At 41.3% G+C, this 25,134-nt stretch overlaps 1 protein-coding gene across 2 annotated transcripts in view; it reads left to right on the forward strand.

The window, feature by feature from the left end:
• The first annotated feature begins 15,823 nt into the window (after window positions 1–15,823).
• The window catches only part of LOC138853185 (L-fucono-1,5-lactonase-like), a 65,097-nt gene continuing 55,786 nt past the window's right edge, over window positions 15,824–25,134 (forward strand). The window contains exons 1-2 of one of the 2 annotated variants that reach the window (XM_070088496.1): window positions 15,824–15,939; window positions 22,527–22,685. In XM_070088496.1, coding sequence (XP_069944597.1) covers window positions 15,900–15,939; window positions 22,527–22,685 — 199 coding nt within the window. In that variant the 5' untranslated portion in view covers window positions 15,824–15,899. The remainder of the gene's footprint in view (window positions 15,940–22,526; window positions 22,686–25,134) is intronic. The other variant, XM_070088497.1, reaches the window with a different exon arrangement.

Genomic DNA, 25,134 nt, shown 5'->3' on the forward strand with positions numbered 1-25,134 from the left:
TTCAAGCTGGCACTGGACAAGCACCTAAAGTCAGTTCCTGATCAGCCGGGCTGTGGCTCGTACGTTGGTTTGCGTGCAGCCAGCAGCAACAGCCTGGTTGATCAGGCGCTGATCCACCAGGAGGCCTGGTCACAGACCGGGCCGCGGGGGCGTTGACCCCCGAAACTCTCTCCAGGTAAACTCCAGGTAAACAGTGGTATATTGCAGACCATTCTGGAGAAATACCCTGACTTTGCTAGCTGTAAATAAAGCATTACCACATGTGTGCATGTGTGTGTGTGTGTGTGTGTGTGTGTGTGTGTGTGTGTGTGTGTGTGTGTGTGTGTGTGTGTGTGTGTGTGTGTGTGTGTGTGGGTGTGTGTGAGGGTGTGTGTGTGTGTGTACTCACCTAGTTGAGGTTGCGGGGGTCGAGTCCGAGCTCCTGGCGTGTGTGTGTGTGTGTGTGTGTGTGTGTGTGTGTGTGTACTCACCTATTTGTACTCACCTATTTGTGGTTGCAGGGGTCGAGTCACAGCTCCTGGCCCCGCCTCTTCGCTGATTGCTACTAGGTCCTCTCAAAAACAATATACTCAGATCACAACATAATTGAGGTTCAGACATGTATGCGAGGAGCCCCAGGCCGACAAAATGAGACTAGTCACGAGGGAGCATTCACCAAATTCAACTTCAATAACAAAAACATAAAGTGGGACCAAGTAAACCAAGTCCTAACCGATATAAGCTGGGAAGATATACTAAGCAACACAGACCCAAACTTATGCCTAGAACAGATTAACTCGGTGGCACTCGATGTATGCACAAGGCTTATTCCTCTAAGAAAAAGGAGGAGTAGATGTAAAATAGAAAGAGACAGGCGCTCCCTTTACAGGCGACGGAAAAGAATAACAGAGCGGCTAAAAGAGGTCAATATATCTGAAATGCGCAGGGAGACACTGGTCAGAGAAATAGCAAGCATCGAACTTAAGCTAAAAGAATCCTTTAGGAGTCAGGAATCGCGGGAAGAACTAAAAGCTATAAATGAAATCGAAAGAAACCCAAAGTATTTCTTCTCCTATGCCAAATCAAAATCGAGAACAACGCCCAGTATTGGGCCCCTACTTAAACAAGATGGGTCCTACACAGATGACAGCAAGGAAATGAGTGAGCTACTCAAGTCCCAATATGACTCAGTTTTTAGCAAGCCGCTAACCAGACTGAGAGTCGAAGATCAAAATTAATTTTTTATGAGAGAGCCACAAAATTTGATTAACACAAGCCTATCCGATGTTATCCTGACGCCAAATGACTTCGAACAGGCGATAAATGACATGCCCATGCACTCTGCCCCAGGGCCAGACTCATGGAACTCTGTGTTCATCAAGAACTGCAAGAAGCCCCTATCACGAGCCTTTTCCATCCTATGGAGAGGGAGCATGGACACGGGGGTCGTCCCTCAGTTACTAAAAACAACAGACATAGCCCCACTCCACAAAGGGGGCAGTAAAGCAACAGCAAAGAACTACAGACCAATAGCACTAACATCCCATATCATAAAAATCTTTGAAAGGGTCCTAAGAAGCAAGATCACCACCCATCTAGAAACCCATCAGTTACACAACCCAGGGCAACATGGGTTTAGAACAGGTCGCTCCTGTCTGTCTCAGCTACTGGATCACTACGACAAAGTCCTAAATGCACTAGAAGACAAAAAGAATGCAGATGTAATATATACAGACTTTGCAAAAGCCTTCGACAAGTGTGACCATGGCGTAATAGCGCACAAAATGCGCGCTAAAGGAATAACAGGAAAAGTCGGTCGATGGATCTATAATTTCCTCACTAACAGAACACAGAGAGTATTCGTCAACAGAGTAAAGTCCGAGGCAGCTACGGTGAAAAGCTCTGTTCCACAAGGCACAGTACTAGCTCCCATCTTGTTCCTCATCCTCATATCCGACATAGACAAGGATGTCAGCCACAGCACCGTGTCTTCCTTTGCAGATGACACCCGAATCTGCATGACAGTGTCTTCCATTGCAGACACTGCAAGGCTCCAGGCGGACATCAACCAAATCTTTCAGTGGGCTGCAGAAAACAATATGAAGTTCAACGATGAGAAATTTCAATTACTCAGATATGGTAAACATGAGGAAATTAAATCTTCATCAGAGTACAAAACAAATTCTGGCCACGAAATAGAGCGAAACACCAACGTCAAAGACCTGGGAGTGATTATGTCGGAGGATCTCACCTTCAAGGACCGTAACATTGTATCAATCGCATCTGCTAGAAAAATGACAGGATGGATAATGAGAACCTTCAAAACTAGGGAGGCCAAGCCCATGATGACACTCTTCAGGTCACTTGTTCTATCTAGGCTGGAATATTGCTGCACTCTAACAGCACCTTTCAAGGCAGGTGAAATTGCCGACCTAGAAAATGTACAGAGAACTTTCACGGCGCGCATAACGGAGATAAAACACCTCAATTACTGGGAGCGCTTGAGGTTTCTAAACCTGTATTCCCTGGAACGCAGGAGGGAGAGATACATGATTATATACACCTGGAAAATCCTAGAGGGACTAGTACCGAACTTGCACACGAAAATCACTCACTACGAAAGCAAAAGACTTGGCAGACGATGCACCATCCCCCCAATGAAAAGCAGGGGTGTCACTAGCACGTTAAGAGACCATACAATAAGTGTCAGGGGCCCGAGACTGTTCAACTGCCTCCCAGCACACATAAGGGGGATTACCAACAGACCCCTGGCAGTCTTCAAGCTGGCACTGGACAAGCACCTAAAGTCAGTTCCTGATCAGCCGGGCTGTGGCTCGTACGTTGGTTTGCGTGCAGCCAGCAGCAACAGCCTGGTTGATCAGGCGCTGATCCACCAGGAGGCCTGGTCACAGACCGGGCCGCGGGGGCGTTGACCCCCGAAACTCTCTCCAGGTAAATTCCAGGTAGAGGCATGGTTGACAAATAGGCAGCAGAGAGTTTGCATAAATGGGGAGAAATCAGAGTGGGGAAGCGTCACGAGCGGTGTTCCACAGGGGTCAGTGTTGGGCCCCCTGCTGTTCACAATCTACATAAACGACATAGATGAGGGCATAAAGAGCGACATCGGCAAGTTTGCCGATGACACCAAAATAGGCCGTCGAATTCATTCTGACGAGGACATTCGAGCACTCCAGGAAGATTTGAATAGACTGATGCAGTGGTCGGAGAAGTGGCAGATGCAGTTTAATATAGACAAATGCAAAGTTCTAAATGTTGGACAGGACAATAACCATGCCACATATAAACTAAATAATGTAGATCTTAATATTACGGATTGCGAAAAAGATTTAGGAGTTCTGGTTAGCAGTAATCTGAAACCAAGACAACAGTGCATAAGTGTTCGCAATAAAGCTAATAGAATCCTTGGCTTCATATCAAGAAGCATAAATAATAGGAGTCCTCAGGTTGTTCTTCAACTCTATACATCCTTGGTTAGGCCTCATTTAGATTATGCTGCACAGTTTTGGTCACCGTATTACAGAATGGATATAAATTCTCTGGAAAATGTACAAAGGAGGATGACAAAGTTGATCCCATGTATCAGAAACCTTCCCTGTGAGGATAGACTGAGGGCCCTGAAACTGCACTCTCTAGAAAGACGTAGAATTAGGGGGGATATGATTGAGGTGTATAAATGGAAGACAGGAATAAATAAAGGGGATGTAAATAGTGTGCTGAAAATATCTAGCCTAGACAGGACTCGCAGCAATGGTTTTAAGTTGGAAAAATTCAGATTCAGGAAGGATATAGGAAAGTACTGGTTTGGTAATAGAGTTGTGGATGAGTGGAACAAACTCCCAAGTACCGTTATAGAGGCCAGAACGTTGTGTAGCTTTAAAAATAGGTTGGATAAATACATGAGTAGATGTGGGTGGGTGTGAGTTAGACCTGATAGCTTGTGCTACCAGGTCGGTTGCCGTGTTCCTCCCTTAAGTCAATGTGACCTGACCTGACTAGGTTGGGTGCATTGGCTTAAGCCGGTAGGAGACTTGGACCTGCCTCGCATGGGCCAGTAGGCCTTCTGCAGTGTTCCTTCGTTCTTATGTTCTTATGTTCTTATGTCTCCCCTGACCCTCCTGTCCTCCAGTGTCGTCAGGCCGATTTCCCTCAACCTTTCTTCATAGGACAATCCCCGTAGCTCTGGGACTAGTCTTGTTGCAAACCTTTGCACTTTCTCTAATTTCTTGACGTGCTTGACTATGTGTGGATTCCAAACTGGTGCTGCATACTCCAGTATGGGCCTGACGTAGATGGTGTACCGAGTCTTAAACGAATCCTTACTGAGGTATCGGAACGCTATCCGTAGGTTTGCCAGGCGCCCGTATGCTGCAGCAGTTATCTGATTGATGTGCGCCTCAGGAGATATGCTCGGTGTTATACTCACCCCCGGATCTTTTTCCTTGAGTGAGGTTTGCAGTCTTTGGCCATCTAAACTATATTGTGTCTGCGGTCTTCTTTGCCCTTCCCCAATCTTCATGACTTTGCATTTGGCAGGGTTAAATTCAAGGAGCCAGTTGCTGGACCAGGCTTGTAGCCTGTCCAGGTCTCTTTGTAGTCCTGCCTGATCCTCGTCCGATTCGATTCTTCTCATTAACTTCACATCGTCTGCAAACAAGGACACTTCTGAGTCTATTCCTTCCGTTATGTCGTTCACGTATACCAAGAACAGCACAGGTCCTAGGACTGACCCCTGTGGAACCCCGCTTGTCACAGGCGCCCACTCTGACACCTCGTCGCGTACCATGACTCGTTGTTGCCTCCCTGTCAGATATTCTCTGATCCATTGCAGTGCCTTTCCTGTTATGTGTGCCTGGTCCTCTAGCTTTTGCAGTAACCTCTTGTGAGGAACTGTGTCGAAAGCCTTCTTGCAGTCCAAAAATACGCAGTCGATCCACCCCTCTCTCTCTTGTCTTACTTCTGTCACCTTGTCATAAAACTCTAGTAGGTTTGTGACACAGGATTTTCCTTCCCTGAAACCGTGCTGGTTGTCAATTATACACTTGTTTCTTTCCAGGTGCCCCACCACTCTCCTCCTGATGTGTGTGTGTGCGTGCATGTGTGTGGGTGTGTGTGAGGGTGTGTGTGCGCGGGTGTGTGTGAGGGTGTGTGTGTGTGTGTGTGTGTGTGTGTGTGTGTGCGTGTGTGGGTGTGTGTGCGTGTGTGGGTGTGTGTGTGCGTGTGTGGGTGTGTGTGTGCGTGTGTGGGTGTTGTGTGTGTGGGTGTGTGTGAGGGTGTGTGTGTGGGTGTGTGTGAGGGTGTGTGTGTGTGGGTGTTGGTGTGTGTGTGTGTGGGTGTGCGTCCTTGTGTGTATGCATATATTTGTACGCTCGTGTGCACATGTCCGTGCGTGCGCCCTCGTGTGTGTATGTGCGCGCGCGCGCTAGTGTGGGTGTATGATCCACTTAATATTTGTATTTATAACTCATTACAATTGTGACCAGGTGTGGACGTATCAGTGGTTCATTACTTCGTAATTTGCTCATGACTGTAACTATGTATAGGAGTGAAGCTGATTCATTACCTCTGTAACTTGCCATGATTGTGACCAGATCTACCTGGAGTTCATTACCTTTGTAACTAGTTCAGCTATCATAACTTTGGGGTCCAGTCACTGGACCCATTATGTACCTTTGTAATCTTTTGACTACCGCCCACAGGATGGGTATGGGGTGCATAATAAAGATATTAAACTAAAGTGTGTGTGTGTGTGTGTGTGTGTGTGTGTGTGTGTGTGTGTGTGTGTGTGTGTGTGTGACTCAACAATCAATATTTGCACCAATAACTCATTACAGTTGTGACCGGGTGTGGAAGTGTGAATTGCTCATTACTCTATAATTTGTTCATGATTGTACCCATGTATAAACGTAAGTAACCATTCTACAGAATTCATTACCTTTGTAACTTGTGAGCTCATTACCTTTGTACCTAGTTCAGCTATCAAAACTTTGGGGTCCCAGTCCCTGGACCCATTACGTACCTCTGTAATCTGTAAATACCTTTGTAACTTGTCATGATTGTGACCAGACTTACCTGGAGTTCATTACCTTTGTAAATTGTGAGTTCATTACCTTTGTAAATTGTGAGTTCAATACCTTTGTAAATTGTGAGTTCATTACCTTTGTAAATTGTGAGTTCATTACCTCTGTAACTTGCTCAGCTATCAAAACTTTGGAGTAAAGTCCCTGGACCAATTATGTACCTCTGTAATCTTTTGACTACCGCCCACAGGATGGGTATGGGGTGCATAATAAACATATTAAACTAAACTAACTAGTTGGGGTTGTAGCCAGCAACAGCTTTGAGAGCATTTAGCCTAGCTTTGCATTTCTTGTTTAGTTGTAGTATAGTGGATTTGTTAAAGGGTACATCTACACCAAGATATCTGCAAGTTTTAACGTAGCTAATGTTTTCACCTGTACTCGGTATTAGAATGTTGAGAAACGAACCAGACACTGTCACAGTGAATCTTACCAAGTGTCTCGAGGTAAATACACACAGATCTATATGGATTGTGAAAACGTGCAATTGCATTAAGTTTTATAACCTGCATGAACTGTATCACTGTAGGCAACAAGAGCATTTCACCCCTCCATGGAAGATGTGTTCATTTAATATCACATACCTACAAGTCCCTCCCAAGAAGCTCATTGCTAGTAATCCCTTCCTTAAATCTCTTGTTAGAGCAACTGCTCAAGAAGAAATTTCTCACCTAGCTGGTAGTAACAAGTTATCACAAGTTATGTACACTGATGGATCTAAACAGGAGTCTTCTGGCAGTGCTGCATCTGCTCTTGTTGCCACCTCCCTAGTTAAGAACGATAATAAATTTGTTGAGTTAGGCATAAGAATTAACAACTGGGCGTCTACACTGCAAACTGAATTGTTTGCAATCCTAATGGCGCTAAAGCTAACCTATGACACTGAGCTTGACTCTATCATCATTACTGATTCTATGTCATCATTGAAGGCTCTTGGCTCATATAATGACTCCAACAACATGCTCATTGGGGAAGCCAGGTATAGATACTCAAAAATTAGGGACAAAGGAATTAATGTACAATTGCTATGGATCCCATCACACATTGGATTACTCCTTCATGATAAAGTTGATATGTTAGCCAAGAAGAGTACCCAGAAGGAGAATGTAGAATATAACTTTGGTATAACTGTGTCTAGCATTAGGAATAATATTAGGAGAGAAGTAAATAATGAAAATGATTGTTATAGGAATGCAGTTAGAAGCCTGAGTAGATCTAAAACCCACTATGATAACATGAACGTAGATAAGTATGTTTATGGAGCAACTTGCAATGTGAACAGACTGACTGATGTTGTAGTGGCCAGGCTTAGGCTTGGTTACAAGTACTTCTGGCAGTTTGGGAGACACACAGATGATGATCAAACTAAATGTAAATTATGTGATCAGGCATATGGTCACTCTCTTGAACACTATGTGCTTAATTGTCCACTTATTGAGGAATACAGAGACAGACAGTATAATAACCTATGTGACATGTCAAGATATCTTATTAATGAAAATAAGATACCAGATATACTAAGCAAATTTCCTAAATTTGCTTGTAACAGATAAGTGAACTATAGATATGTAGATATAAATCCATATGTATTCCTGTTAACCCTTTGGGGCCTAGTTCCTAGGCCTTTTGTGTATCCATATGCTCTCGCGCTACCGTCCACAGGATGGATATGGGGTGCACAATAAACTAGCCACTTCGGTGGCAAAATCTAAATCTCTAATGTTTTCACCCTGCCAATAGATGGGTGGAAGATGTCGTTTGCTTGTTAATATCTTTGTTTTAGAGGAAGATATGAGGCCTAGTCGATTTCAAATTGCTTGAACTTCGTTAAGAATGGTATTCATCTTCCTATGCCCTGTTGTATGGATCATGATATCATCAGCATAGCTTATAGCTATATGTTTAGGTGAGGCAGGTAGAGCATTAATCAGAATATTAAATAGCATGGGACTAAGAACTCCTCCCTGCGGTGTACCTAAAGACATTTCTTTAGAATCACTTCTGAAGCCTTGGTAAAGGACAGAGGATAATCTATTTGACAGGTATCCTATTATCCAGCAGAGTAAGCTACTACCAATATTCATTTTGGCTAGTTCATGTAGTATAACGGTTCTGTTCGCAATATCAAATGCAGATTTTAGATCAAGAAAAGTGGTAAAACTAGTAGAGGTGTGTGCAGTGAGAAATGTGGAAATACAGTTCTGCACACTTTTACCTTTCATGAACCCATAGAGGTAGGGGGAAAGTTGGTGTCTGATTCTGTAGTACAGTCTATTAAGTATCATTCTTTCAAAAGTTTTACAAAGACAACTAGTTAAGGAGATCGGTCTAAATGTATCAGGCTGTTGGGGCTTAGGGATAGGCACAATGAGACTATTGGTCCAGGAAGTAGGAAGAACGCCCTCAATGTAACTGAGATTATACAGTGCCAACAAAGGGTTATCAGGCACTTGCCTTAGAGTTCTGAGAATATCATAGGTTATACCATCCTCTCCAGGAGCAGTTGATCGACCTTTAGTTCATGCATTATCTAATTCATACTCGGTGAAGAGGCAGTCACTCTCATGAATATTTTGGCTCATAAAATTAATCAGTTTCAACATTTCTTCAGAAGCACTCTCTAAATTTGTTTTAATATGAGATGGAAGGTTTTCATGCCTGGATATTTTGGACCAGTCATTTATGAGGTCATTTGCTTTTTCAAGAGGGAAGGGATGAGCAACATTGCCAGTCTTTTTACTGGTTATTTTATTTATACCTTTCCAAGCCAGACTTAAAGGGGTGGACTTATTTAATCCACTAACAAACTGTTCCCATTCCTGTTGCCTATGTTCTTGCTTTCTATTCCTTGCATTTGTTAGTGCAGCTTGGAACGTTCTGAGCAGGTCTGGGGTTCTACATTCACGGTATGCTTTACCAATCCTCCTAGCTGCATGTGTTAGATTGCGTAGCTCTGGATCATTATAGTATTTATATTGTTTTTTATTGTCAGTTATAGTGGAAGGTCTATGTTTTCTTTTCCTGCCCACTTGATCTGTGAGGACAGTCTCAATAGTGGCAACTAAATCATCGTTGAATTGTTGTGTTTCAATGGGCTCGTAATTCTTATACCATTGATCCAAGTGGTTAATAAAGTTGTCTCTGTGCTCTGGGTTGAAAATAAGTTTCCTCCTTCTGTATTTAGCTCCTTGATTACTGGAGATGTGATCAAGATTGACAGTTGTGAGTCTAGGGAAGTGATCAGATAGAAGATCATCAACTATGACAGTCATGCATCGTATATGATGTATTAAATCCAAAGCACAGATCTAGTATGCCACCATATATGTGAGTAGGATCAGTAGTTTACCTGGAGTTTACCTGGAGAGAGTTCCGGGGGTCAACGCCCCCGCGGCCCGGTCTGTGACCAGGCCTCATGGTGGATCAGAGCCTGATCAACCAGGCTGTTACTGCTGGCTGCACGCAATCCAACGTACGAGCCACAGCCCGGCTGGTCAGGTACCGACTTTAGGTGCTTGTCCAGTGCCTGCTTGAAGACAGCCTATTGGTAATCCCCCTTATGTATGCTGGGAGGCGGTTGAACAGTCTCGGGCCCCTGACACTTATTGTATTGTCTCTTAACGTGCTAGTGACACCCCTAATGTCCACAATTCGAACATTATCATGCTCATTTAGCAATTTCACTAGTTTAGTTCCATTGGTGTTGACCCACCAATATTCTTGTCTGGCATTAAAGTCTCCAAGAATGAGGGTAGGTTCACTATTGATGCGATCTGGTAAGGCATCAGGTTGAAGCTGGTTCGCTGGGGCATAGAGATTAAAAATGTTTAGGGAAAATTCGCTTGCATATATTTTGACACCATGATACTGCATGTTTACTCGACTCTGCAAGGCAAGGAGTGAATGTGGCAAGTTCTTTCTGACATACATCACACAACAGTTGGTTGACCTTAAGTTATAAGCTGCATATCCAGGCAACTTTGGTGGAGGTGCTCCATCTTTCAGTCTACATTCCTGCAAACAAATGACATCAATATTCTTGGTTGCACTAATATGATGTAAGTAGTAGTGGCAGTGATCAGTGTGACTTGTGGTAAGGCGAGTATGTGTGACTGTTTGGAACTTATGTACTGGGGGGTTAGTTGAGTAAGAGTATGTTCTTTGTTTTATCATGAGATTGTGATGTAGGTCCTTTCATTTATTGATTATTTGTGTAGGTTGTGAGTAACCAATATATTTATCGTAATATTCTTCTTATTGTATTGTGCATTGACAATATGTCACAGTAATATTATGTACATAGTGTATACCTGAAGGGATTATGGCTTTAATCGACCCTGTTACAGGGGTCACCTGCATGTTATGTCATTGTTGTTGTTCTTGTGTAAATAGGATTGATTACCCATCTTTCTTAATGTTATGTTCTGTCATAAGTGATATTTTCTAGTGTATTTGTGTAACCTCTGTGTGTCTGTTAATATTGTGTTTGCTATTTTGCTATTGTACGTCCTGGGGGATTGTGATTCATAATGCATTTATATTAAATGTATATCACCCTTGTTTAAGGGGTTTTATGTTAAGCTATGTATTGTGTTTTAAATAAAATATAAAAAAAAATTATGATGTAAGTCAGGCAACCGCTTCCTGCTGGAAGCAATGTTCCATGAAAAGATTTGTAATGTATCCATTGTAGTGAGTTATTACAATCTCTTCATTCAGTGATGACATAGAATCAGTAATGATGACAGAGTCAAGCTCATTGTCATAAGTTAGCTTTAGCTCCATTAGGATTGCAAACAGTTCAGTTTGCAATGTAGACGCACAGTTGTTAATTCTTATGCCTAGTTCAACAAGTTTATTATCGTTCTTAACTGAGGTGGCAACAAGAGCAGATGCAGCCCTGCCAGAAGACTTGTTTAGATTCATCAGTGTATATAACTTGTGATAACGTATTACTACCAGCTAGGCGAGAAATGTCTTCTTGAGCAGTTGCTTTAACAAGTGATTTAAGGAAGGGATTTATTTATTTATTTTATGTCTTTGCAAACAGTACATTGAGATTTTATATTTACAATTGTGGGTTGCAATACAAAGAGAGCCTCTATTATGCCTAGGCATTATGGGCCAACTTAACATTATTGGCTTACATTCTACTTAACACTAAGGATTATATCATAGTTGTACAGTAGGATAGTAATTATTTCATAGTTGATCAGTAGATTATTAATTATAAGTGAATTAAATTTGTATAAGACAAAGGATATATTCATATAGTCTAAAATGCTTTTTGTGAAAAACAATGGTTCAATTATATTCCTGTCAACAATGGATAAGAGGTTCAAAGTGATTGTTGAAGTTATGATGTGGGAGTAAATAGGTGAGAATGTGTGTACTGAGTATTTAGCATTTAGTCTAGGGTGATTAAGTGGCTTTTGAGAAGAGTCTTAAACTGATTTTCAGACTGGGTTACTTTAATATATTCTGGTAATGAATTCCATATTTTAGGGTCCTTTATGTGCATAGAGTTTTTACATAGTGTGATATGGACACGAGGTATCTGTGTCTTGTGTTGTGGTCATGTGTCCTGTTTAAGTTGGTGAGGAGAAGTTTGAGTGGGGGGTTTATATTTGTGTGTATTGTTCTGTGTGTGTAGTAGTCACATGAATAAGTATGGATGTTCTTAATGGTGAGCAGATTCAGACTTTTGAAAATTGGTGGAGTATGTTGGCGGGAGTGGGAATTCGTTATCATTCTTACTGCTGCCTTTTGCTGGGTTATTAGGGGTTTTAGGTAATTGGATGTTGTTGATCCCCATGCACAAATTCCATATGTAAGATAAGGGTATATGAGTGTATGGTACAGTTCCAGGAGAGCTGATTGTGGAACGTAGTACCTTATCTTTGATAGTATGCCTACAGTCTTGGAGATTTTCTTGGTGATTTGTTGTATGTGTCCGGAACTTAAGGCTACTGTTAAGGTGGATACCTAGGAATTTTCCCTCTGTGAGTCTTGTGACTGATAATTCATTTAGCGTTATGTTAATCGGATCATTTGCAGCTTTGATTCCAAACTGAATGAAATAGGTTTTATCGGTATTCAGGGTAAGTTTATTAGTCATCATCCAGGCAGATATTTTCTGCAATTCGGCATTGACTGTGTTTGCTAGTATGACTGTGTTTGGGTGGGAAAAGACATATGTAGTGTCATCTGCAAATAATATGGGTTTGAGTAGCTGTGATGCATTCGGTAGATCATTGATGTAGATGAGAAAGAGGAGTGGTCCAAGGACGCTTCCTTGTAGGACTCCTACTGTGATTGGTTGGGTGGAAGAGTTTGCATCATTTGCATTGTAGATGAATGGTTCAAAGAACCGACACGTTAAATTAGTCACATGTGCAACTCTTGGGTATCTTTATTGAGGAAACGTTTCGCCACACAGTGGCTTCATCAGTCCATTCATAGGAGAAACTTGAAGAACAGGAGGAGAATGATTACCTCAGGTTGAGGGACTGATTACCTCATTCTCCTCCTGTTCTTCAAGTTTCTCCTATGTATGGACTGATGAAGCCACTGTGTGGCTAAACGTTTCCTCAATAAAGATACCCAAGAGTTGCACATGTGTCTAATTTAACATCATTTGCATACACATATTGAGTTCTGTTACTAAGGTATGATTTTAGGTAGTTGAGGGAGTGGCCTCTGATACCATTGTGCGTTAATTTGGGGTACAGCAGTTCATGGTCGACTGTGTCGAAAGCTTTACGTAAATCAATGAAAATACCCAGCGGGACTTCTTTCTTTTCGAGTGCGGTATATATTAGTTCTAGCATGTGTATGATAGCATCATTCGTGCTTTTATTATTCCTGAATCCAAACTGACAAGGGTTTAATATGTTGTGTGAGACGAGGTAGGAATAGATCCGTCTATGAATTAATTTTTCAAAGATTTTAGAGAGCAGTGGTAAGTTAGATATTGGTCTATAGTTATTCAAGTCAGCTTGGTCACCTCCTTTATGGATCGGAGTGACCCTCGCTATTTTGAGGATTGTTGGGAAGGTAGCTGATTCAATGGATTTGTTAAAGAGCGTTGCAATAATTACCTGGAGTTTACCTGGAGAGAGTTCCGGGGGTCAACGCCCCCGCTGCCCGGTCCGCGACCAGGCCTCCCGGCGGACCAGAGCCTAATCAACCAGGCTGTTACTGCTGGCTGCACGCAAACTAACGTACGAGCCACAGCCCGGCTGATCAGGAACCGACTTTAGGTGCTTGTCCAGTGCCAGCTTGAGACTGCCAGGGGTCTGTTGGTAGTCCCCCTTAGGTAAACTCCAGGTATGTATGCTGGGAGGCAGTTGAACAGTCTCGGGCCCCTGACACTTATTGTATGGTCTCTTAACGTTCTAGTGACACCCCTGCTTTTCATTGGGGGGATGTTGCATCGTCTGCCAAGTCTTTTGCTTTCGTAGTGAGTGATTTTCGTGTGCAAGTTCGGTACTAGTCCCTCTAGGATTTTCCGGGTGTGTATGGTGGTGTATGGTGGTCTGGTGGCTAAAGCTCCCGCTTCATACACGGAAGGCCCGGGTTCGATTCCCGGCGGGTGGAAATTCCGACACGTTTCCTTACACCTATTGTCCTGTTCACCTAGCAGCAAATAGGTACCTGGGTGTTAGTCGACTGGTGTGGGTCGCATCCTGGGGGACAAGATTAAGGACCCCAATGGAAATAAGTTAGACAGTCCTCGATGACGCACTGACTTTCTTGGGTTATCCTGGGTGGCTAACCCTCCGGGGTTAAAAATCCGAACGAAATCTTATCTTATCTTATCTCTCCCGCCTGTTTTCCAGGGAATACAGGTTCAGGAACCTCAAGCGCTCCCAGTAATTGAGATGTTTTATCTCCGTTATGCGTGCCGTGAAGGTTCTCTGTACATTTTCTAGGTCAGCAATTTCACCTGCCTTGAAAGGTGCTGTTAGTGTGCAGCAATATTCCAGCCTAGATAGAACAAGCGACCTGAAGAGTGTCATCATGGGCTTGGCATCCCTAGTTTTGAAGGTTCTCATTATCCATCCTGTCATTTTTCTAGCAGATGCGATTGATACGATAATTGGTGACAATACCTGAGAAGCTTTTTTGTACATAAAAGCAGGCAAGCTGTTTATGTCTCCTGCCTTGTTTTTAAGGGTGCTTATGATGAGCGTAACTTCTATGGGGTTGGTTGGAGCTTGGAATAGCGTATTTGGGTAGGTACCTATGAGGTAGTCTGATGGACAGGTGTTTATGCTTGGTATTTTGTTTGCTAGATTTTTACCTATGGTGGAGAAGAAAACGTTGAGTCTGCTGTTTCAGTAGGTGTGAGTAGGGGTTCATCTAATTTTGTAAGTTACTAGGAATGAGCTTCTTGGGAGAGACTTGTAGGTATGTGTGAATTGCTCATTATTCTATAATTTGTTCATGATTGTAACCATGTATAAACATAAGTAAATTTACTTAAATTATTCATTATCTTTGTAACTTGTGACTTCATTACCTTTGTACCTTGTTCAGCAATCAACACTTTGGGGCCCAGTCCCTGCACCCATTATGTACCTCTGTAATCTGTAAATATCTTTGCAACTTGTCATGATTGTGACCAGATCTACCTGGAGTTCATTACCTTTGTAACTTGCTCAGCTATCAAAACTTTGGGGCCCAGTCCCTGGACCCATTATGTACCTCTGTAATCTTTAGACTGCCACTGTATTTCCACATTTTACAAAAATTATATTTCCTAAGCTTTTTCATTGTTACACATTAATTGGTATTAAAAAAAATCACCCGAATAACAGGATGGGTATAAGGGTATAATAAAGTAATTAAATAATGCCTAGGCTATTTTACTGAAAAATATTGACATGTTTGTACTAAATATATTTACATCAAAATAATGTCTGGAGGGTACTATATACCATTGCTTGATCACTTGATACAGTTATGGATTTTTCAATATTATTAATGAATCCTGAAAAAAAATCAGCTTGTTAGAATTTTTTCCCGCTATTGGTTGAATTTGACCTAATAGTCATGCACAATTATATATATATATATATATATATATATATATATATATATATATATATATATATATATATATATATATATATATATATATATATATATATATATATATATATATTCTTAATATCTTCCCAAATGCAACTTTGGGAAAGAAATAACAATTGTTGCCCGGGTATAGTTAATATACTATTTGTATTTTACATGATAATATCATGAATGAGTTCAGACCAGGACCTCAACTCCGTACTTACAGAAATTGTGTCTGAGTTGCCTTGCTCAGCGCTTAACATTAACCTGGCTGACAAGAAACAAGACTGCAAATAGCGGACGGAGGATCGAGCCTCTACTATGCTTTACGTTGAATGACCTGCACGGGTTTAGCGCTTCATGAAATACAATTTTTGAATTCTTCAGGTTTGAAAATTTCTTCCCATATTATAGTATTTTTTATGGCCCTAAGATAGTAACTGGGTGACCTTGGCAAGACAGCATTAATAAATGCTCTCCCTGACTACTGTGCAAGATACCAAACATCCATATATCAGTTATCTTATCCTACAATTCTTCTAATGTCACAGCAGTTATTTAGCCAAACATATGTACACATTACTGTAACTGACTGGGTAATTTTTCATATATGTTTTTAGACCTCGCTCTCCACAGTAAATTATATGTGAACTGCAAGAAGCAGTTATGGCAGGACTTGTGGTGAGTGTTGGTGTGGATGTTATCTGACCTTGACCAGTACAATGTTGACTCACAACACACAACATGGACCACTGGATACATAAAATATTAGACTCTCACTGCCGTAAGTATTTGTCCGGAACTCTGTGCTTAATATGAGTGCTTGGTTGGTTTAAAGAGTATTGACTACACGAGGGTCATTATTAAAGCTACATGTAACATTTTTACCATCAGCAGCGGCCTGGGGTGCGCGGCGCCTGAAAAAAAATAGAAATATTATGGAAATTGAGTTAATCGTATAGAAAAATAGCTTAACTCCTTGGCAACACTCTGCTATATGAATCAATGTTCTACGATGTTCCTACGAGGAATTACAGTCATTTATAACATGTATTGTGACGCCGCCGCGCGTAGCACGCCTGTCGTTTTTTTGTTTGTTTTTGTTTTGGCATCATAAGAGAGTGGGCGGAGCTAATACGCAGTCTGCGAACCAATCAGGAACCTTCTGTGAACATTTGCTTACGTCAGCAAGAATTTCTCGCTGTTGTGAGGCGGGAGAAAATGCTTCATTATTACGCTTATGTAAACTCTACGGCTTATTTATCAATCACAATTGATCTAATATGACATAATAAACAATATAAATAACACAGAAACATGATATATACTCTAGAATGAATAAAATTGGCTATAATAAGGCGAACGGTCCCTGTCAGTCCGATCGTATAAAATAACTACCGCTCTGACCATACCCTTCCTATTCAGGTTCTTTGGTCCTGGGATAAGAGAAAATGGAGTATTTGTAAGGCTAACAGTACTAGATCACTAGCTTCACAAGAAAACACTGAAAAAAGCTATTTTCTAGGATTTTTTCCCCCCGAGTCAGGAGCGGGGCTCGCGTTTTTGGTGAATTACTCGGAAGTAAGTTATTGACTTATTTCATGAAGCCCAGCCTTTATTATTGAACTAAATTAAATAATTTTAACAGGATCATAAATCAATGTTTGTTCTACAGTTTGGCAAATGCAACATTGAAATATTCCAAATATTTTCGGATTTGTGTGGGAGTAAAGGGCAAGATATTTTGCAACATGTCAAAAACATAGCAACTTTTTTTTGTGGAATAAAAATAAGATATATGTAGGGTCTGCATTTGAAGAAAAATCACATTAGCATTGTTTTATAAATAGTAAGTCCCAGAACCACTTTTCGTAGTACCATTTATGCCGGGGTTCTTGCCAAATGTCATTTTCAGTAAATATTCGTGAACACTTCTTCACGTACACCAAAAATGAAAGAAATCGGACGAGAGAAAAAAAGTAGGTCCAGAGTGTCACACCTCCCCTTAGTCAAGGTCAGAAGCGGACTGGGTCTTAACGGGTAACTTTCATTAAGAGGTTGACTGAATTTTCTTATTTTGTTTTCTTTGTTTCCTTCCTCCTACCTTTCGATTTTATTTTGCTGTAATTCGAGAACGTCGCACTCATTCGGCTTCAAAATTTAAACACTTATGTTCGATAACGAGGACAAAATTTTAGACTTCTAGAATTTGTCCTGAGGAATTTTCTTATGCTTTAATTTTAAATTGCCATCATTACATATTTTAATTATTTCCTCTCTTATGAGACTGAACTTCGACGGGCTTGATACTGACGCAATAAATAGGATTCTCAAGCAGCCATAATTTTCTGGACATAAGTTTGGGAAATAGTACTGAATTTTTTCTGCAAATACTTCAAGATGCTCAAAAATCAATGGTATGATCTCATCTTATTGGAGTTCAAAAATCTCACTTTTCTTCACAGAGGTACACACAGTTTCTTCAATGTCTGCTGATATATCATGTATCCGTTTGCTAATAGTAATATCTGAAAGTGGAATATTTTTAACTTCCTTTTCTGCTTCCTGTGAGCTCATTACCTTTGTACCTAGTTCAGCTATCAAAACTTTGGGGGCCCAGTCCCTGGACCCATTACGTACCTCTGTAATCTGTAAATACCTTTGTAACTTGTCATGATTGTGACTAGACCTACCTGGAGTTCATTACCTTTGTAAATTGTGAGTTCATTACCTCTGTAACTTGCTCAGCTATCAAAACTTTGGAGTCCAGTCCCTGGACCAATTATGTACCTCTGTAATCTTTTGACTACCGCCCACAGGATGGGTATGGGGTGCATAATAAACATATTAAACTAAAACTAACTGCCAAACATGGTTTTTACCATGGCAGTGCAAGCAGGGAGAATATGTATTTCTGCTTCTGTATGAAGCTTCATAGTTTGAACGTGCAACTCTCCTGCTAAGTCGCTGGCCTCTCCAGCTTTAGAAACTTTGATTATCTTTAGAAAATCATTTAAAAGTCTCTCGAGGTATGATCGAGTCTTATGTTTCATAGTGAAATTTTTTTTTTAATTTGCTAGGTACCATGGCTTCATTGACCACTTTATCACCACAAATATCACATTCTGACGTTGGATTAACTTCATTATCACACCAAGTATATCCCAGATTTAAATATCTGTCCAAATATAGACGACTTTCTTCTAATCACGTCAGTTTTATCACTAGTGGGAATTATTCTTTCTTTTTTCACTCATATTTCCAATTTTGTCTTCTGCCTTTTCGTCCTCACCACAATCTTCATGTTTTGTCTTCTTTATCGCAAACTTGTCCATATTAAGTTAAAGGGGCAAGCTGCTGTTTAAAACGTCTGTGGTTATAGCAAAATGAGAAAACGACTCATTACATCTCTCTGAGAAGTCAATACGTCAATGACGAAAACCAATTATGGTGCCTTGTATAAATTTACTTTCCAATCATAATGCTCTTTGTCTTAATATTAATCATGTATTTAATATTATACTGTGACAGTTTATCATTTAATGACATCTGTTCGAAAAATTATAACTCTCTTGCAGTAATTAATTATACAAGTACCAGTAAAAAAAAACAGTTGTTTTAATTAAGACGATGAAGCCAGGGCAAAATTACTAACAATCTTGAGGCACCCTAGTGTTCATGATTGTAGCCGTGTATAAACGTAAGTAACCATTCTTACAGGATTCATTACCTTTGTAACTTGTGAGTTCATTACCTTTGTAACTTGTGAGTTCATTACCTTTGTAACTTGTGAGTTCATTACCTTTGTAACTTGTGAGTTCATTACCTTTGTACCTAGTTCAGCTATCAGAACTTTGGGGGCCCAGTCCCTGGACCCATTACGTACCTCTGTAATCTGTAAATACCTTTGTAACTTGTCATGATTGTGACTAGACCTACCTGGAGTTCATTACCTTTGTAAATTGTGAGGTCATTACCTTTGTAAATTGTGAGTTCATTACCTTTGTAAATTGTGAGTTCATTACCTCTGTAACTTGCTCAGCTATCTAAACTTTGGAGTCCAGTCCCTGGACCAATTATGTACCTCTGTAATCTTTTGACTACCGCCCACAGGATGGGTATAGGGTGCATAATAAACATATTAAACTAACTAACTAACCCTAGGGGGCAGTCAGTGGCACACCAGGGTGCTGCGGCACCCTAGTTGAAAAACACTGCCCTAACCCATTGGAGCACTCTTCTTTTTAACTTTACTTGTTCCACCAGTTTCTGGGCTAATCTCCGGTGTAGTAGTGTGTTAAATGCTTTCTTGCAGTCCACAATGCAGTCTAACCAGTCCACAGTGCAGTCTAACCAGTCCACAGTGCAGTCTAACCAGCCTTGTCTTTCATGTTTTATCTCTATGACTGCCATAAAACTCCATAAAATTCGTTAGACAGGATTTTCAATCTCTAAATCCGTATTTTTTTTTTAAGGAATCTCCTCTCCAAATGCTCTAATATCCTTTCCCTTACTATCTTCTCCAGAACTTTTGACCATATTCATGTTAAAGATACTGGCCTATAATACAAAGCCTTTTGTTTGCCTTTTTTATAAATAGAAACCACATTTGCCTTTTTCCAAATTTCTGGCAGCTGTCCTGATTGGAGAGACTGAATACAAGTACTTGGGTCACATAGGTGTCTTGTCCCTTCTCTCAGCACCCACGGAGGTATGTTGTCTGGTCTTACTGCTTTTGTTACATTCAGCGTATGTATCAGTCTCATCACGTCTTCCTTTATTTTGTTGATACTTTCCATCACCCTTTGATCATGGAGTATACCTGGAGAGGGTTTCGGGGGTCAACGCCCCCGCGGCCCGGTCTGTGATCAGGCCTAATGGTGGATCAGGGCCTGATCAACTAGGCTGTTACTGTTGGCAGCACGTAAACCGACGTACGAATTACAGCCCGACTGATCAGGTACTAACTCTGGGTGCCTGTCCAAAGCCTTCGTGAAGACAGCCAGGGGTCTATTGGAAATCACCCTTATGTATGTTGGGAGGCAGTTGAACAGTCTTGGGCCCCTGACACTTATTGTGTTGTCTCTTATCGTGCTAGAGGCGCCCCTGCTTTTCATTGGGGGGATGTTGCATCGTCTGCCGAATCTTTTGCTTACATAGGGAGTGATTTTCGTGTGCAAGTTTGGTACTAATCCCTCTAGGATTTTCCAAGTGTATATAATCATGTATCTCTCTCGCCTGCGTTCTAGGGAGTACAGGTTAAGGAACTTCAACCGTTCCCAGTAATTTAGGTGTTTAATCGTATGTGTGCCGTGAAGGCTCTCTGTACATATTCTAGGTCAGAAATTTCACCTGTGTTGAAAGGCACTGTTAGTATGCAGCAATATTCCAGCCTAGATAGAACAAGCGACCTGAAGACTGTCCTCATGGGCTTGGCATCCATAGTTTTGAAGGTTCTCATTATCCATCTTGTCATTAGTTTTTCGATCTTTTGTGTGGTTGGAATTTGCTTTATACTCCGATATAGTTTTAATTTCTTCACGTTTTCCATATCGGAGTAATTGAAATTTCTCCTCATTAAACTTCATATTATTTTCTGCGGCCCATTTAAAGATTTGGTTGATGTCCGCCTGGAGTTTTGCCGCGTCTTCAATGGAAGACACTGTCATGCATATTCGGGTGTCATCTATAAAGGAAGATAATGTGTTGTGGCTTACATCGTTATGTCAGATATGAGGATGAGGAACAGGATGGGGGCGAGTACTGTGCCTTATGGAACAGAGTTTTTTACAGTAGCCGCCTCAAACTTTGCTCTGTTTACTACTACTCTTTGTGTTCTATTTGTTAAAGAAATTATAGATCCATTTGTGCGCTATTGTACCATTGTCACACTTGTCAAAGGCTTTCGCAAAGTCTGTGTATACTACATCTGCAGTTTGTTTATCTTCTAGAGCATCCAGGACCCTGTCATAGTGGTCCAGTAGTTGGGACAGGTAGAAGCGACCTGCTCTAAACCCATGTTGTCCTGGGTTGTGTAATTGATGGGTATCTAGATGATTGGCAACACTGCTTCTTAAAACCCTTTCAAAGATTTTTATGATATTGGAATGTTAGCGCTATCGGTCTGTAGTTCTTTGTTAATACTTTACTGCCCCCTTTGTGAAGTGGGGCTATGTCTGTTGTTTTTAGTAGCTGTTGGATGACCCCTGTATCCATGCTCCCTCTCCACAGAAGGTTAAACGCACAAAAGGGTTTCTTGCAGTTCTTGATGAACACGGGCCTGGGGCAGAGTGCATGGATGTATCATTGAATTTACCATATTCTGAGTCTCGCTCATAAAAAAATTCAATTATGTCTTCGACTCTTAGTCTGGTTAACAGTTCGCTAAAAACTGAGTCATACTGGGACTTGAGTAGCTCACTCATTTCCTTGCTGTTATCTGTGTAGGACCCATCACGTCTAAGTAGGGGCCCAGTACTGGATGTTGGATCTGGTTTGACTAGTGTCTTCCGGTAGTTCTGCACATTCTTCCGTGAAGACCTCTTTGAATCTTATGCTGAGAACTTCGCATACATCTTTGTCGTTTTCCGTCAGCGTTATCTCTTTCCTCAGACTTATCACTTACATGAAGAAGCAGTTTGAGGTAATCAGTCTTTCTGCTCTGAAAGGTGTACAGTCCATTGGTGTTGATGAATCTAAAGTAGATGCCAGAGGAGACGGGAGGCGAAGCAGTTTAGATATGGTATCACAATTAAGATATGGAATAACGATTGACTAATAAATTGACATGACCTACTTCTACTTAGTGGACTCCTCCCACCTGTGATGCCGTCACTAAGCTGCTTTACGTTTCTTGTCTCCGGTACAAAAGTCTCACAAAGTCTTCGGGCATCTATTTTAGTTTCATGAAGGCTAATGGTCCGAACACTGTTTTTTTAGGCTGAGGAAATGATCACTTCAAACTACTTTGTCTTCCACTTCTTCAACAGATTCATCAAGGCTGATGGACTGATCATCTTAGACTTCTAAATGTGTTCCAACGTCTCCAGTAATAGTCTCTGTATCGGACTAATAAAGATACTGATTGGCGAAACGTCACAGTACGTTTTTTACACTTTCTTGGGTTATCCTGGATGGCTAACCCTACGGGTTAAAAATCAGAACAAATCTGATCTTATCGCTCCCATTATCACAGCAAAAAGTTGCCAAGTACCACAAACAAAACTCGCGTCTATAGCAATAAGTTTTCTGTCCTGCTTCTTAATTGTAATTGTAACCTGACCCAAGTTGTGATCGTAGCTGCGACATAACTTAAGCATTGCCATGATTGTTTTCCACCATGAATACATGCGAGTTCCTGTCATGTTACAGACTTGTGGGAGCTGGGACGTTTCCAGTACCCTTGGCCGACGCCAGACCTGGCCATCCACCAGGACCATCTACCAGAGCACCTCCTGCAGGCTATGATAAACACCCCCGTCAGGGACGTCGTCTTCGTCCAGTGTCTCAATGACTGCCCCGAGGAAGCCAGTGAGTGAGGGAGGGTAACGGACCACTGATAATAGGACGAAAGTAAGCGCTGTGTTTATGAAACCTTTCAAGGGAAGGGCACCTTTTTGTTCGTGAAGGGCTCTTGTTGGGAAGAACTGGATCACACTAGATTACCTCCAGGCGTTGTATGACCCCTATGGGTTTAGCGCTCACCCATGAAGTACTACTACTACTAGTTAGTTTAATATCTTTATTATGTACCCCATACCCATCCTGTGGCCAGTAATCAAAAGATTATAGAGGTACATAATGGGTCCAGGGACTGGACCCCAAAGTTCTGATAGAATAAATTACAAAGGTAATGAATTCCAGGTAGATCTGGTCACAGTCATGACCAAGTTACAAAGGTAATGAACCATCTACATGTCTATACATGGTTACAATCATGAACAAATTACAAAGTAACTAGAAGCGAGTGGCTTCTTTAGTCCAATACAGAATAATGGTGGAAAATGAGAAGTTTGAAATAATCTGTCCCTTAGCCTGGATTCGATGTCTTTAATCCAGGTTGAGGAACTCATTACCTCATACGCCTCATCTTCCACCGTTCTTCTCTGTATTGGAATGAAGAAGCCACTGACTGGCGAAACGTTCCCAGAATAAAAATACCAAAATGTTGCACAAGTTTCTCATTTATCAATTTGTCGGTTTTGTAAACCATTTACACTGAGGGTAACTATGTTTCCCTGTCATATACCTTCACAGGTTGGGTGTCATCCATGAAGTGACCAAATCCGTCAGTCAGATGACAGATGAAAATATTCCTCAGCATTCAACATAATCTCCTCATGACTCACGAAATCGTAATGACACGATTGCGATTGCAAACAAACCATACCACGGACTCTGACCGCGGGTTCAAATCCCGCCCGTGGTATGGTTTATAATCTTCTTAGGAGGGAGGAGATGGGGGGGGGTGAAGTGTGGTTATATCTGTAAATTTCTACACCTCTGTCTAAACAACGTTCTTCTTAATGAGAACACAAGAACAAGAATGTAAGAATGAACAATGCAGTAGGCCTAATGGCCCAAGCTAGGAAGGTCCAATTCACACCCACCTACACCCATTCATGTACCTGTCCAACCTATGTTTAAAACTATCCAAAGTTCTCACTTGAATGACGCTACTTGGAGGTTTGTTCCACACATCTAGAACTCTGTTGTTAAACCTGTATTTTCCTATATCCTTTCTAGGTAAAGAACATAACATAAGAAAGAAGGAACACTGCAACAGACCTACTGACCCATGCGGAGCAGGTCCATGCCCCCCCCCCCCGAATTAGCCCAATGACCCACCCAGTCTGGTCACCTCCACTCAAGGAAGGAGCACAGCACCAGACCCAGCAGCACAAGCTAGTCAGGTCCAACTCACACCCACTCATGTATTTACCTAACCTATTTTTAGAACTACACAACGTTTTAGCCTGAATAACTGTACTCGAGAGTTTGTTCCACTCATCCACAACTCTATTACCAAACCAGTGCTTTACTATATCCTTCCTGAATCTGAATTTTTCCAACTTGAAACCATTGCTGCGAGTCCTGTCTTGGCTGGAAATTTTCAGCACGCTATTTACATCCCCTTTATTTATTCCTGTTTTCCATTTATACACCTCGATCATATCCCCCCTAATTCTACGCCTTTCGAGAGAGTGCAGATTCAGGGCCCACAGACTATCCTCATAGGGAAGATTTCTGATACATGGGATCATCTTTGTCATCCTCCTCTGTACGTTTTCCAGAGCATTGATATCCATTGTAGATCAATGGTTCAGAGAACCGACAAGCTGATAAATTAGACACATGTGCAACTCTTGGGTATCTTTATTGAGGAAACGTTTCGCCACACAGTGGCTTCATCAGTCCATACAAAGGAGAAACTTGAAGAATAGGAGGAGAATGAGGTAATCAGTCCCTCAACCTTGAGCCGATGTGGTCAGTCCATCAATCTTGAATAGAATACGGCATATGTGCGGAGAAGGAGCTTATAAACCGTAGGTGACCAGAACTGAGCAGCATAGTCTAAATGAGGCCTAACCAAGGATATATAGAGTTGAAGAGATAGATTTTTAGATTTTGCCACCGAAGTGGCTAGTTTATTTTGCACCCTATATCCATTCTGTGGACGGTAGCGCGAGAGCATATGGATACACAAAAGGCCTAGGAACTAGGCCCCAAAGGGTTAACAGGAATACATATGGATTTATATCTGCCTATCTATAGTTCACTTATCTGTTACAAGCAAATTTAGGAAATTTGCTTAGTATATCTGGTATCTTATTTTCATTAATAAGATATCTTGACATGTCACATAGGTTATTATACTGTCTGTCTCTGTATTCCTCAATAAGTGGACAATTAAGCACATAGTGTTCAAGAGAGTGACCATATACCTGATCACATAATTTACATTTAGTTTGATCATCAT

The sequence above is a fragment of the Cherax quadricarinatus genome, chromosome 24, assembly GCF_038502225.1.
Source record: "Cherax quadricarinatus isolate ZL_2023a chromosome 24, ASM3850222v1, whole genome shotgun sequence".
NCBI classification, from domain to species: Eukaryota; Metazoa; Arthropoda; class Malacostraca; order Decapoda; family Parastacidae; genus Cherax; species Cherax quadricarinatus.